The sequence below is a fragment of the Coregonus clupeaformis genome, chromosome 8 (genome assembly GCF_020615455.1).
Source record: "Coregonus clupeaformis isolate EN_2021a chromosome 8, ASM2061545v1, whole genome shotgun sequence".
Lineage (NCBI taxonomy): Eukaryota > Metazoa > Chordata > Actinopteri > Salmoniformes > Salmonidae > Coregonus > Coregonus clupeaformis.
The window spans coordinates 25,807,867-25,822,868 of NC_059199.1; the positions used below are offsets into that span (position 1 = coordinate 25,807,867).

The window sequence follows — 15,002 nt, forward strand, 5'->3', positions numbered from 1 at the left end:
CTTACAATCACCTGAAGAGCTGAGTTGTGCTGCTGAGAATGCCTCAAATACTTTGAGTGAAAAGAACTTCAGAAGTGCTCCCATGATGCTCGTGGTCGGGGGAGGGGGGTTCTGGCAGGGTAGGAGGGAGTTGTCACTTAGGGAAAACACATTCTCTCCCGGGAGACATAAGATAGAACATCAGGCAGCTCTCACAGTAGGGGCTTTCGCAGTTCTTGTCCATCATGACGTCTCAACTGAGCTTCTTCTCTCCCTCCCTGGTCTGATCATGACACAGAGCTGGGCACGGAATCTCTCGCTGTGCATGTGTCATGTTCGATTAAGCCCCATGGGTGGGTATCCTTAATCAACAGTGGGAGGGGAGAAACGGTGGAGGGGTAGATATTGCAGCATGTAGGGCTGCAACTACTCACACCCACTAGAGCAGGGGTACTCAAGTAATATTTGAGAAGGTCCGGTCACACAAATTTCCTAGGTGGCAAAGGTCCAGCTGGATAATGTAATTTATCGGCGTAGTAAACTCCCACCTCGCAATCCATGCGACCCCAAACTGTTCACACCCCTCTTGTTGGCGGAGAGAAAATGTTGCAGTTTTAAAGCTAATTTCCACAGTTCAACACATTTTGCATGGGGCAGAGATTTTTGGGCTGATTTAAAGCTCATTTCCTGCAATTCTACGTATTCTTCCATGTCTTATGTGTGTTTATATGATACCAGGTGTCGAAGTACGACCGAGTATTGGGGGCACTAGGGGGTACTGACTCTGTTGTACGTCCGGATTCGGTCTGCCAGTTGAGTAATGGGGCACTAGAGGGTCGTGAGAGCGTGTGACAAAGGAGATACGGGCTTGTCGTGTTGCCGACAAAGGAGATACGGGCTTGTCGTGTTGCCGACAAAGGAGATACGGGCTTGTCGTGTTGCCAACAAACCCTGCAACAGGTCAGACATCAGAAGGATGTTAGTGGGAGGAATGGGTAGAGCGGAGTTGTGACTAGAGGGAGTACACCTACGACTGGAAGTGACTTTTTGTAGCAGGTTATGAGAGCATTTTAGCTAACCGTAACCCTTTTCCTAACCTTAACCTAAGTCTCCTAACCTGCCATGTTAATTATCCTAACCTGCTACGAAAAAGTAACTTCCGGTTGTAGCTGTACTCCCTCTACTCAGAACCGTAGAGGGGGAGGTCGAAATATTCTCACTCCGGAGGAGACAGACAGAATGAGAGAGGGGCTTATAAAATTGCTGTGGTTTCTCTCAGTAGAAAATCTCCCTGCTCTCATATCTCTTCAGATGTGGTCATTAGTGGCTTTTCCCTGCCGGAGTTTGGATGCTGGGCCCCGACATGATCGATGGCAGCTGAATCTCTGTAATCCGTTTCATTTGACATATGTATTTTCCGGAGCAGAGGGGAGACTTAACTGTGAAGACACTGGAAGCAGAAGATCTTTGCAGGCGCTCAACATCACCAATCGTACACAAAGAAACCTGTCTGGGAGGCAGTCGGCTCTGTTTATGTTTTATTTTCTCTCTCCATCGACCCCGACAGGTCAGGGGGGGTTTCATAAATAACGTTTAACGCGCCGGTGCAGACTCCTTTTTCACGCCACTCATTACCGCTTTTGACGTCTACGATTGCACTCAACAATGCTATCTCGGGGTAATCTTACTGTAATCATGACTTCCAAATCCCATTGCCAGAGATGGGATGCTATGTTGGTGGAAGTCAATGAAACTGTTTTCTATGTGTTTACGAGTAACAATTAAGGCTCTTTGACACTCACCATGTAGAAGTAGGAGAGGCAGCAGCCAATGGACCAGAACACTGAGCCGGTCTTGATCGATTTCACCTGTGACGGGGAGAACAGACACAACAAAGGATTAAGGACCAGTAAACTGATTCTGTCATTCTGTCAAACATACAGTGCATACGGAAAGTATTCAGACACCTTGACTTTTCACATTTTGTTACATTACAACCTTATTCTAAAATGGATTAAATGTCCCCCCCCTCAACAATCTACACACAATACCCCAAAAACTGAAATATCACATTTGCAGAAGTATTAAGACCCTTTACTCAGTACTTTGTTGAAGCAGCTTTGGCAGCAATTACAGCCTCGAGTCTTCTTGGGTATGTCGCTACAAGCTTGGAACACCTGTATTTGGGGAGTTTCTCCCATTCTTCTCTACAGATCTTCTCAAGCTGTCAGGTTGGATAGGGAGTGTCGCTGCACAGCTATTTACAGGTCTCTCCAGAGATGTTCGTTTGGATTCAAGTCCGGGCTCTGGCTGGGCCACTCAAGGACATTCAGAGACTTGTCCCGAAGCCACTCCTACGTTGTCTGTGTGCTTAGGGTCGTTGCCCTGTTGGAAGGTGAACCTTCGCCCCAGTCGGAGGTCCTGAGCGCTCTGGAGCAGGTTTTCATCAAGGATCTCTATGTACTTTGCTCGGTTCATCTTTCCCTCAATCCTGACTAGTCTCCCTGCCACTAAAAACCATCCACACAGCATGACGCTGCCACCACCATGCTTCAACGTAGGGATGGTGCCTGGTTTCTTCCAGATGTGACGCTTGGCATTCAGGCCAAAGCGTTCAATCTTGGTTTCATCAGAGCAGAGAATCTTGTTTCTCATGGTCTGGAAGTTCTTTAGGTGCCTTTTGGCAAACTCCAAGCGGGCTGTCATGTGCATTTTACTGAAGAGTGGCTTCCATCTGGCTACTCTATCATAAAGGCCTGATTGGTAGAGTGCTGCAGAGATGGTTGTCCTTGTGGAAGGTTCTCTAATCTCCACAGAGGAACTCTGGAGCTCTTTCAGAGTGACCATCAGGTTTTTGGTGACCTCCCTGACCAAGGCCCTTCTCCCCCGATTGCTCAGTTTGGCCGGGCGGCCAGCTCTAAGAAGAGTCTTGGTGGTTCCAAACTTCTTCCATTTAAGAATGATGGAGGCCACTGTGTTCTTGGGGAACTTCAATGCTGCAGAAATGTTTTGGAACCCTTCCCCAGATCTGTGCGTCGACACAATCCTGTCTCGGAGACAATTCCTTCGACCTCATGGCTTGGTTTTAGCTCTGACATGCACTGTCAATTGTGGGACCTTATATAGACAGGTGTGTACCTTTCCAAATCATGTCCAATCAATAGAATTGACCACAGGTGGACTCCAATCAAGTTATAGAAACATCGAGGATGATCAATGGAAAGAGGACACACCTGTGCTCAATTTCGAGTCTCGTAGCAAAGGGTCTGAATACCTATGTAAATAAGGTTTCTGTTCATTTTTAATACATTTGCAAATATTTCTAAAAACCTGTTTTCACTTTGTCATTATGGGGTATTGTGTGTAGATTGATTCATTTTTTATTTATTTAAACCCTTTCAGAATAAGGCTGTACGTAACTAAATGTGGAAAAGGTCAAGAGGTCTGAATACTTTCCGAATGCACTGTATCATCCAGGACAACAAAGTCCTTAGCACTTTCTAACTCCCACAGTATGCTGTAACTAACATAGCCTACATTCACTTGATGGAAAGCCTACATTCTCTTGATGGAAATGTGGGAAAAAGTGTTAGTGAAACACCATGGTAGTTTCATTAACAGTCTGTTAATTATAGCTCCTAAACAGATTAAGGGGCATCAGACTGTATATGGGGGGCAGCCGATGATGTGGATGTGGATTAAGGCAGCCCCCCGCACCTCTCTGATTCAGAGGGGTTGGGTTAAATGCGGAAGACATTTCAGCTGAATGCATTCAGTTGTACAACTGACTAGGTAACCCCTTTCCTTTTTCCCAGCTGTACAGAGACCAAATCAAATGTTATTTGTCACTTGTGCCGAATACAACGGGTGTAGACTTTACAGTGAAATGCTTACTTACAAGCCTTTCCCAACGATGCAGAAAAACTAATAAAAACATTGTTACAAGATAAATTAAATACACAAGAATAAAGATATATACAGGGAGTACCAGTACCACATCACTGTGTGGGGTACAAGGTATTTGCAGTAGATCTGTACATAAAAGGGAGGGTAAAATTACTATGCATCAGGATAGTAAAATACAGAACAGAGTCGCAGCAGCATATGAGTGTGAAAGTGTGTGTGTATGTAGTGTGTGTGTGTGAGTTTATGTGAGAATGTCAGTGTAGTGTGTGTGTATATACTCTATAGTGCATATATGGTCTTGCGAGTGTGCATAGAGTCAGTGCAAGATAGGGTCAGAGCAGATTGTCCGGGTAACCACTTACAGTGCCTTCATAAAGTATTCATACCCTTTGACATATTCCACATTTAGTTGTGTTACACCTGTTTTAAAGTCACCATTGGCCTCATGGTGAAATCCCTGAGCGGTTGCCTTCCTCTCCGGCAACTGAGTTAGAAAGGATGCCTGTATCTTTGTAGTGACTGGGTGTATATACACCATCCAAAGTGTAATTAATAACTTCACCATGCTCAAAGGGATATTCAATGTCTGCTTTTTGTATTTTTACCCCTATTCTAATAGGTGCCCTTCTTTGTGAGGCATTGGAAAACCTCCCAGATCTTTGTTGTTAAATCTGTCTTTGAAACGCACTGCTTATTTGAGGGACCTTCCAGACAATTGTATGTGTGGGGTACAATGGTAGTCATTCAAAAGTCCATGCAACTTGTTAAGCACATTTTAAAACACTATTATTGCACACAGTGAGTGCATGCAACTTATGTGACTTGTTAAGCAAATTCTTACTCCTGAACTTATTTAGGCTTGCCATAACAAAGGGGTTGAATACTTATTGACTCAACACATTTCAGCGTTTCAATTTTAATTCATTTGTAAAATTTAACTGGATGATGGATGACAGGGAGTGATGTATTGGGCCGTCCGTAACACCCTCTGTAGCGCTTTGCAGTAGAGGGCGGTGCATTTGCCATACCAAGCGGTGATTCAGCCAGTCAAGATGCTCTCGATGGTGCAGCTGTATAACCTTTAGAGGATCCGAGGGCCCATGCCAAATCTTTGTAGCCTCTTGAAGGGGAAGAGGCACTCCACTACAGCCCCGTCGATGTGGATGGGGGCATGCACTCCGCCCTTTTTCCTGTAGTCCACGATCAACTCCTTGGTCTTACTGTCGATGAGGGAGAGGCCGTAGTCCTGGCATCACACTGCCAAGTCTCTGACCTCCCTGTAGACTGTCTCATCACCGTCGGTGATCAGGCCTACCACCATTGTGTCTTCAGCAAACTTGACGATGGTGTTGGAGTCGTGCGTACAGGGAGTACAGGAAGGAACTTAGTGCACACTCTTGAGGGGCCCCGTGTCGTGGGTCAGTGTGGTGGAGATGTTGTTGCCTACCCTCACCACCTGGGTCTGGCCCGTCAGGAAGTCCAGGATCCAGCTGCAGAGGGAGGTGTTCAGTCCTAGGGTCCCGAGCTTGGTGATGAGCTTGGAGGGGACTATGGTGTTGAACGCTGAGCTATAGTCTAGGAACAGCATTTTCACAGTCATTTCCCCTCTTGTCAAAGTGGGAGAGAGCACTGTAAAGTGCAATTGAGATGGCGTCACCTGTGGATCTGTTGGGGCGGTATGCAAGTCCAAGGTGTCTGGGATGATGGTGTTGATGTGTGTCATGACCAGCCTTTTAAAGCACTTCATAATTACAGATGTGATAGCTACAGGACGATAGTCATTTAGGCAGGTTACCATGGAGTTCTTGGGAACAGACACTTGCCAGCTGGTCTGCCCATGCTCTGAGAACGTGCCCTGGTATTGAGTCTGGCCCAGCGGCCTTGCTAGTGTTTAAAGAGAGGGCTGCCTAGCATATTAGTCTGCTCCTGACACACTAGCTGGGACTGCTGGTTACCTGGTCTCACCCCACAGCCTGAGTCAACACATTAAAAGGGACCATGTCTGACAGACAGCCCGTTTTACCTTTCATGACACTGTGGGAAAGTGATGGCAGGGTGCAGGACAGGCGGGGGCACAGAATGTTTTATCGAACGCCGTCTGAGGGACACATCACAGTCACTTGACCTGCTGATGAGGATTGATTGATCAGCGGTGGAAAGCAGGCTACACATCTCACAGGTAATCCTGAGGGAGCTGACAAAGATGTAGGCAACTGAGGAACACCGGAAGCCTATAGCTTTCCCAGTGCCACAGACAATTAAAAAGGCAGCTAGCATAGAATCTACCAGGGCTCGAGACTACTATGCAGAGCATTTGCACGGTCATGTTGAAATACGTCTCTCTCTACTCCCCTCACACGGTCACGTGATCGCTCATGTTCAAATACGTCTCTCATTTACTCCCCCCCGGAGAAACTGTGGAATTAGTGGGACAACAATGTAAGCACGGTGGAGGGGGGTTCGGGGGGTAGCGCTAGTGTTAAAAAGGGAAGGTCTCTGGGGTGCGAGAGGATTCAATTCTAGAATAGGGAGGGGATGAGGGGAGCCGACCCAGGCAGATTAAATGGCTGGAGTTGAATGGGTTATTAGCAGATAAAATGAAGGAGAGGGATAATGAAGATTGGAGAAGAAGCCTGGCAGAGGCACCGATTTCAGCATGCGAGGCGGGATCGGCTAAAGAGAACGAGAGAGATGGTGAAAGCGCTGAGATAAACGTGGGTAAATGAGAGTGATAATGGAAAGCAGTGACGCATAGCCGGGATGATTGTTTTTTCGGGGCTTTCGCCAAATGGAATGATGTTATTTATTAATTTTTTATACTGATGGCGCCGGTGGGGGACACCCGTGTCACCTGGAACACTCATTGTCTGCATTCCAAATCATGGCACCCTATTCCCTATATAGTGCGCTACTTTTGCCCAGGGCCCATAGGGCTCTGGTTAACAGAGGTGCACTATATAGGAAGTACGATGCCATTTGGGACACACTCGTTGTGTTGGTTCGTTCTAAGACAGGCATGGTCCATGTGGAATGCAATTAAAAGCTCTTATGATGCTGCAGATGCAACAGCTGCTCCTCTGCCTAAACCAAATATTTAAATGATTTGTATCGAATCATTATGACAAGGAAAACACTTCATCACAAATCAGACACTGCAGGTTCCCAAGTAATCATACTAGCATTACAGACAATGTCCCTGGTAGTGTTTTAGCGGTACTCGAGTAAATGCATAATATCGAGCAAATTATACATTGGCTGTCTGCGTTTCATGTAACAACAGGGGTGGAGCCCCTCTGGGTCTGGAGTCAGTCATGGCTCTGACAATCACACCCATAATGTGGGAGGTTCTCTGTGACACTCTGGGCGGGAGGTTAAACGCTCTGTCACACAACTCTGGCAACTCCAAGGTGTGTGGGTTTGTGTGTGGCTGGTTGATGAAAGCAGAGGCTCTTCAAACCAAGTGGCGTTATCAGCTCAGTCACACTCGCCTGAGTTAACATGACACTCCAGAACCCTGACATGGGTATTCAAGCTATGGAAGCAACAGTTGGTGTCTCAAGTCCCCTCAGGAGTTCAATATGTCCGTACTTAGGTCAAGTGTCAAGCTGAAAGAAGTCTACTGACTGATAAATGCAAAGAGACAAAAAAGTTCAGGAACAACGCACATGCTTGACTGGACAAAGGTATGCTGACTGAGATGCACGAACGGACGGACACAAGGTCCTTTCTACCTTCACAGGCGCACTGAGTCCTGCAGAGCTTGCCATTGGTGACTAAAACAAGTGAAGCATGGTGGGAGAGAGAGAACGTGTCACGTTTACCTGCGTGAATGCCGGTGTGTCCTTGGGAGGAAGAAAACAACCTAGCTCCCTGTTTGTTAAGAGCCCTGTTCAGTTTTACTCCTGAAAAATCCTTGCGGATGACAGTGTGGAGCGATCCTTGCGATTCTCAGCTTGTCTGGAGGGGCTTAGAGGCCAACCAAGTTAAATTAATCAAGGGAACTGATGGGGAGCCAGGCGCCCCCTGCCAAGGTCGACTTTGATAAGGAGGGGGAAATGAATGCTGATGAATGCCACATTTGCCCATTTACAATGCACTTCAATTTCATCTATGTGTATACGTTGCATGCACCTGCATCGGCCTCAAGTCATCAGGGAGCATAATGTACAAAACGTGGGCGGGAGTAGAGCGGTGTGAGCGACGCTGCGGCTCTATTGCCATTGAAGGGAGAGGACACGCACTGAGGGCAAATCATGTGACAATGGCAGTTTATTTTGCCTAGAATCCTCCTTCTACAGCGTATGGCCCATTTCTATGGTATTGTAAGCCATTGTGCTCATAGATAATCCTTTCACCTCGTCTACGTTAGCTTATCCAATATCTGGTTATATTATCCGACATTCCGCTAGGCCTATCAGGGCAGTTTATTTGTGATATTAAGAGAAAAAAGGGTTACTGTTCAATTGAATGGACTGTTCAAGTGTGATAAGAAAGAAACCCATTGCACCTCCAACCTTAGATATTTTCGATTGCGGGGGGCGCTGTTGGAAGCCAAGGATGTAGCACGCGTCTCCCTATCGCTCCTGAGTTAGTGACCAAATTTATATATTTAACTTTGCAAAACTGCATACATTTCTGTTTGCCCAGGCGTCTGAAGAGACCCATAAACAACTCAGTTCAAGTTTAATAAATTTAAATTCGTAATGACATCAACCCGACCAAAAACAGAGTCTGCAAGAGCAGGCCGCAACAAGCCTGCAACTTCTCCCCGACTCACCCCCGCCACCGAACGCTACCAATGCCGGCCCCACGGAAACACTGACTGTGGAGATGCTACAATCCGTGATAGGCACCCTCAAAGCCGACATTTTCGGAAAAATTGACTGTCTCTCTACCAACCTCAGGTCAGAGATATCAACGATCAAAGACGAGCTTAAAAAAATCTATCGAGAGTATACAGAATAAGCTCGACGCACATGGGGTGACTTTATCGGATTTGGAGCGAGGGGCTACAGACCACGGCACTCGCATTAGCGAGCTAGAGGCTAGCGTCGGCTCATTGACAACTAGGGTGGCATTCCTCGATAATAGATGCGAAGATATGGAAAGTAGAATGCGGAGGAACAACATTCGTCTACTGGGAATACCGGAGGGAGTGGAGGGCCCAAGACCCACGGAGTACATGGCCCAGCTACTTCAGGAGCTGCTCGGGCTAGAGGAGAAGCCATTGCTAGACCGGGCTCACCGCACTCTGCGTAGCTTCGACCCAGGGATGGAGAACCCCCACGACCATTTGTCATCAGGGTGCATTTCTTTCACGTCCGCAACGACATACTGAGAAGATCGGGAGAAGCATCCCCTCTTCTACATAAGGGTAAAAGAGTCTCGATATTTGCGGACTACACAACAGCTGTGGCTAAGAGGCGGGCTAGCTTTGGAGCTGTGAAACGCCAACTACACACCTGCCCGGGCGTGAAGTTCGGCCTCATCTACCCTGCGGTTTTGAGACTGACTTTACCGGACGGTTCCATGCACAGATTCGAGGACCCGGCTATAGCGGCAGATTTCATCAACAAGAACGTGAAAGCGGCTGTTGTACCGCATGGTTTGTAACAAATGGTTGGCTAGCTGGTCTTCCTAGCAGGCTAGTTAGCAGGCCGAATGGGTGACTAACGAAGCCATCTCTGCTGGGTTCATCGACATATGAATGTCACTCTCTTCTTTATCTTTTTATTTCCAGCCCAGGTTTGCCGCCTCTAATGCCAATATCTGGGGGTCTGCATGGCTGTTTCAGTCTGATTATTTACCATCTGCGTCGAGGTTAAACCTCTCTTAATCGAGGATAGTTTTCCTTAGACTCTATTGGGGACCATTCTATTCATGTTTGGCTTACTCTAGTTAAATGGTCACTAATCTTAGGTAGCACAGAGTAAGAGTTATCATGCTTAGCTCTAAACTTTCTTCGTATTTAGGGTTTTGCTTGCATCTCATTTGGGGAGATGCTTCGGCAAGGGCGGGTGTGAGGGAAGGGTTTGTTCATGTATATAGTTTGTATATGTTTTTTGTGCCTCTTCGTTTGTCTTTGTTTTTTACATTTGCGCTTTTAGGTTCAACTAAGATCTTCAGTTTACATTGTACCTTGTCCTTTACACATCCTCTCTCTCTCTTAAGATATGACTCAGCCTAGTGTAGCCCATACTGCTGGAGGGAATGGCTTTAATTTTCTTACTTGGAACTGCAGGGGCATAAATAACCCAGTTAAACGTAGTAAGGTACTACACCATCTTCATCATTTGAAAGCTCACATCATCTTTCTCCAAGAAACTCATCTGAAGGTATCACAACACTCAAGTCTTAGGTGCAGATGGGTGGGTCAGGTGTTCCATTCCTCATTTCAGAGTAAGGCGAGAGGGGTGGCTATTTTACTTCACAGATCGGTACCTTTTACATGTTCTAAGGTGATCGCAGATCCCCATGGTAGATATATAATTGTCAGTGGTAGGCTGCTCAATACAAAGGTTCTTCTTGTTAATATCTATGCTCCTAATTGGGACAACGGTGATTTTTTCAAATCGGTTTTCTCTACACTCCCAGATATGTCCACCCATATGTTGATTTTAGGAGGTGACTTTAACTGTTGGTTAGACCCACAATTGGATCGATCCTCCACTAAACCTACCACCCTATCAACCTCAGCTAGAGTTGTTCGAACCTTTATGTCTGAATTCGCAGTCTCAGATCCTTGGAGAATGGTTAATCCAGCTGGGAAAGCATACTCTTTTTTCTCATCGGTCCACCACACTTTTACGCGCATAGACTACTTCCTTGTTGATGACCGGCTCCTCCACTCCATAACTTCATGTTCATATAACCCAATTGTTGTATCTGACCACGCCCTGTTACTATGGAAGTAGCTTTTCAAAATGTTGACAATCAGCGACCGCCTTGGCGACTAAAAACCCAACTGCTCAGTAATGAACACTTTGTCAACTTTGTTTTGAGTCAAATCGACTTTTTCATGATTACAAATAGAACCCCAAACATCTCTGCGTCTACTCTCTGGGAAACTTTGAAAGCTTATATCAGAGGTGAAATTATCTCCTACACCGCACATGAGAACAAATTGAAAAGGAATAGGTTATCTATGCTAACACGCTGTATTGCCCAATTAGATGACATTTATGCCGTTTCACCATCCCCAGATATTTATAAGGAACGTTTAACTCTGCAAGCAGAATTTGACACACTATTAACAGACCAGGTTACTGAAATGCTTGTCAAGTCTAGGAGCACTTACTATGAACAAGGAGAGAAAGCCAGTAAATTATTAGCTCACAAGTTACGTCAACAATCATCATCATCTCAGATTACAAAAATTCGTACATCATCTGGGATATCATTAGATCCTGGGGGGATCAATGAGGAGTTCAAGAGATTTTACCAGTCTCTATATACCTCTGAAAGTAAAGCGGATACACTGGAATTGGATAATTTCTTCCACTCACTATCTGTGCCTTCGGTCGGCCGGGATTTGGTAAAAAAATTAGAGCAGCCGATCACTGTTGAAGAACTGTCTAACGCTGTCAAATCCCTTCAATCTGGGAGAAGCCCAGGGCCTGATGGCTACCCGACAGAGTTTTATAAAAAGTTTATCACCAAAATAGCCCCTATTCTAATTGAAATGTACAATGATGCATTTGTAAATGGTGCTCTCCCCACATACTCTCACTCAAGCAACCATTTGTGTTATTCTTAAAAAAACAAAGACCCTCTTGACTGTGCATCATACCGTCCAATTAGCCTGCTAAATGTGGACTATAAAATTCTAGCCAAAATTCTGGCAACGCGGCTAGAAACAGTCCTCCCATCAATTATCTCTCCGGATCAAACAGGATTTATAAAAAAATAGACACTCATTCTTCAATCTCCGAAGATTATTTAATATTATATACAATCCTTCTGTCAACAATACCTCTGAAGCCATTATATCCCTGGACGCGGAGAAAGCGTTTGATCGGGTGGAATGGAAATACCTTTTTACACTCTAAATAAATTTGGCTTTGGCTCCAAATTCATGACCTGGATAAAACTTCTGTACTCATCCCCCAAGCCTCTGTCAGGACTAATAACACTCAATCAGATCGCTTCCCCTCTGCAAAGATCGACACGTCAGGGTTGCCCTTTAAGTCCCTTACTGTTTGCCCTCGCCATAGAGCCACTTGCAATAGCACTTCGCTCCAACCCCCTCATCAAAGGCATAGTCAGATACGGGCACGAACACAAACTGTCTTTATATGCAGATGATTTATTAATATACACATCCAATCTTTCTGTCTCTGTCCCTGCTGCCCTTGCCACTTTCGCATCCTTCGGTCACATATCAGGGTATAAACTAAATCTCAGTAAAAGTGAATTGATGCCACTTAACATGGCTGCAAAAAAATCCCCTTTACATAACTTGCCATTTAAAATAGCACACAGCAGTTTTATTTATCTCGGGGTACATGTCACAATTAGGTTTGAAAACCTTTTTCAAGCCAACTTTGCTCCTCTCTTAACCCGTACTAAGGACGATTTGGAACGGTGGTCTTTGCTACACCTCTCCTTAGTTGCTAGAATTAACTCTATTAAAATGAATACTCTCCCTAAATTCTTATACCTCTATCAGTGCCTTCCAATATTTCTACCCAATACATTTTTCAAAAAGATCGACGGCCTAATTCTACCCTTTATATGGGACAAAAAGCCTCCTAGGATGCGAAAACAGCTCTTGCAGAGGCCCAAACCAGACGGCGGTCTAGCTCTACCAGATTTCAGATTCTATTATTGGGCCGCTAACCTTAGGATCATTCAGTACTGGTTGCAGAGCAGAGTAATATTCCCACCCCCAACTTGGCTGGAGATGGAGGCTGCCTCGTCTACACCGGCATCACTGTCTTCCTCGCTCACTCCTCTATTACAGGCCCTTACTCCTCCTTCACCAACAATACATGTGTCAAAACAACATTGAAGATCTGGAATCAATTTAGGCGCCACTTTGGGTTTCAAACAACCTCTTCCTTGGCTCCGGTAGCCTCAAACCCAGCTTTTCCCCCATCTATGATTGATGGTGCTTTCTCAACATGGTCTAATCTCGGTATTAAAAGATTCAGAGATCTGTATACTAACAATACATTTAGTACGTTTCAACAACTATCAGCTAAATTTGGTCTCCCCAGACATCATTTTTTTAGATTCTTACAAGTCCGGAGTTACATCCGCAGCATAGATCCAGGATTCCCCAACCTTTCTAGTGGAACACAGTTCGACACATTTCTCACCCCTCTTCCTAATCAGAAAGGCACAATGTCAATAATCTATAGTCAAATTTGCTCACTACAAGCCATCTCATTAAACAATATCAAATCCTCTTGGGAGGAGGAACTGGGTGAGGAAATATCTGATGAACTATGGGAAGAGGCACTCAAAAAGGGTACATAGCTCTTCTATTTGCGCTCGACACGGCCTCATCCAATGCAAACTCATTCATAGGGCCCACTGGACCAAAGCAAGACTATCAAAAATTTACAAGGATGTGAACCCTAATTGTGTTCGATGTAACCAGTCCCCTGCTAATCATGTGCACATGTTTTGGTGCTGCCCATCTCTGGTTGGTTTCTGGAAAGACATCTTTAACACACTCTCAGAATTAAGCGGCACACAGATCGAGCCAGACCCTCTCATTGCATTATTTGGAGTTTCCTTACCCACAATACAATTGACCAAAATGAATAAGGATGTAATTGCCTTTGTCACGTTGTTAGCGAGACGATTAATTTTACTTAGATGGAAATCCTCTGCAGCCCCTTCTCATGCTCTTTGGATTAAATCTATTTTGAATTGCATAAAGTTGGAGAAAATAAAACAGACACTCAATGGGTCTGTAGACAAATTTTATGCAAAGTGGGCTCCCCTTCTTTTCTTATGTCAAAAGAATACATTTCCCTGCAGTTCCAGAGTGATGTATATTTATATATTGGTGATGTAAGAAGCCTGGTATGTGCATATACGACATCTCGGATGTTAAGGACGGTAATAACTGTGCTAGCTGACCTATAACAACTGGATCAAAACAGATATTCTTCCTTTTTTTTTTTTTTTTTTTTTTTTTTGTGTTTTATCTTATTTATGTACTTAATGTCTATTTTTTCTTTCATGTCTGTCTCTCCATGTTTTGCTGTATCGTTGTCTTCAAATTGTTGTTCCATATTCATACCAAATAACTTTCAAGTGCAATTATTTACTAAATGCTGGTACTGAAAATTCAATAAACAAAGTATATAAAAAAAAAAAAAAAAAGATATTTTCGATTGCTACATTTTTTTAAAGGTCACCAGCAGCGACTGAAACCTACACACCATGTCCCAGACAGTCAGCAGACTGAGTGAAGGTTCTCAGTGTATCAATAATTTAACCCCATCAAAGCAGCTATAGGCCCTTTTCACGATGACGTCATCTAACTTCCGCCTTTCCGCGTAGCAGGTTAACTTCACTTCCGTTCGCCCGTAACCTGAGACTTCTCAACGAAAATACAACTGTTGACCACTAACTAGCAAGCTAGCTACTTGAAGAAATTCCAAAAGGTACGTTTAAGTTAAATTAGTAAAGTTAAGAGTAATAATGTTTACGTATATGCAATGGTTTGTAACTTGCTAACGTTATTGTTAATTCATAATTGTTCACTGCCTTAGTTACTTAAAAGTGGGCTAACGTTAGCTAACAACAACTTAGTACCAGATACCGATAACGTTAAAGGTAGCGTTACATTGCTGCCTGGCTGTAATGTAACAAGTTTACTTAGCTAGCTATCTAACCCTTTGTTAGGCAGTTAGTTTATTCATGAATGTATAGTAACTCACCTATTCAAATACTGTTGTGCATGATAGCTAGATAAATATTGATTCCTGGTCAAAGCTGAATGTTAATTTAGCTGTTTCTTTTCTCTCGGTGTCTGTATCGCAACAGTATCCCATCCAACACCGAAGCATGGCACAATCTTCGAGAAGATGCTATTGCAGTGTACCATTTTGTTCAAACAACAAACAGAAATTCCCGTATCTGAGTTTTCACGATTTCCC

At 44.6% G+C, this 15,002-nt stretch overlaps 1 protein-coding gene across 2 annotated transcripts in view; it reads right to left on the bottom strand.

Moving 5' to 3' along the window:
- Positions 1–15,002, bottom strand: part of LOC121571446 (dolichyl-diphosphooligosaccharide--protein glycosyltransferase subunit STT3B) — a 95,004-nt gene that overhangs the window by 22,130 nt on the left and 57,872 nt on the right. For both annotated transcript variants that reach the window (XM_041882904.1, XM_041882905.1), the window contains exon 4: positions 1,782–1,847. In XM_041882904.1, coding sequence (XP_041738838.1) covers positions 1,782–1,847 — 66 coding nt within the window. The remainder of the gene's footprint in view (positions 1–1,781; positions 1,848–15,002) is intronic.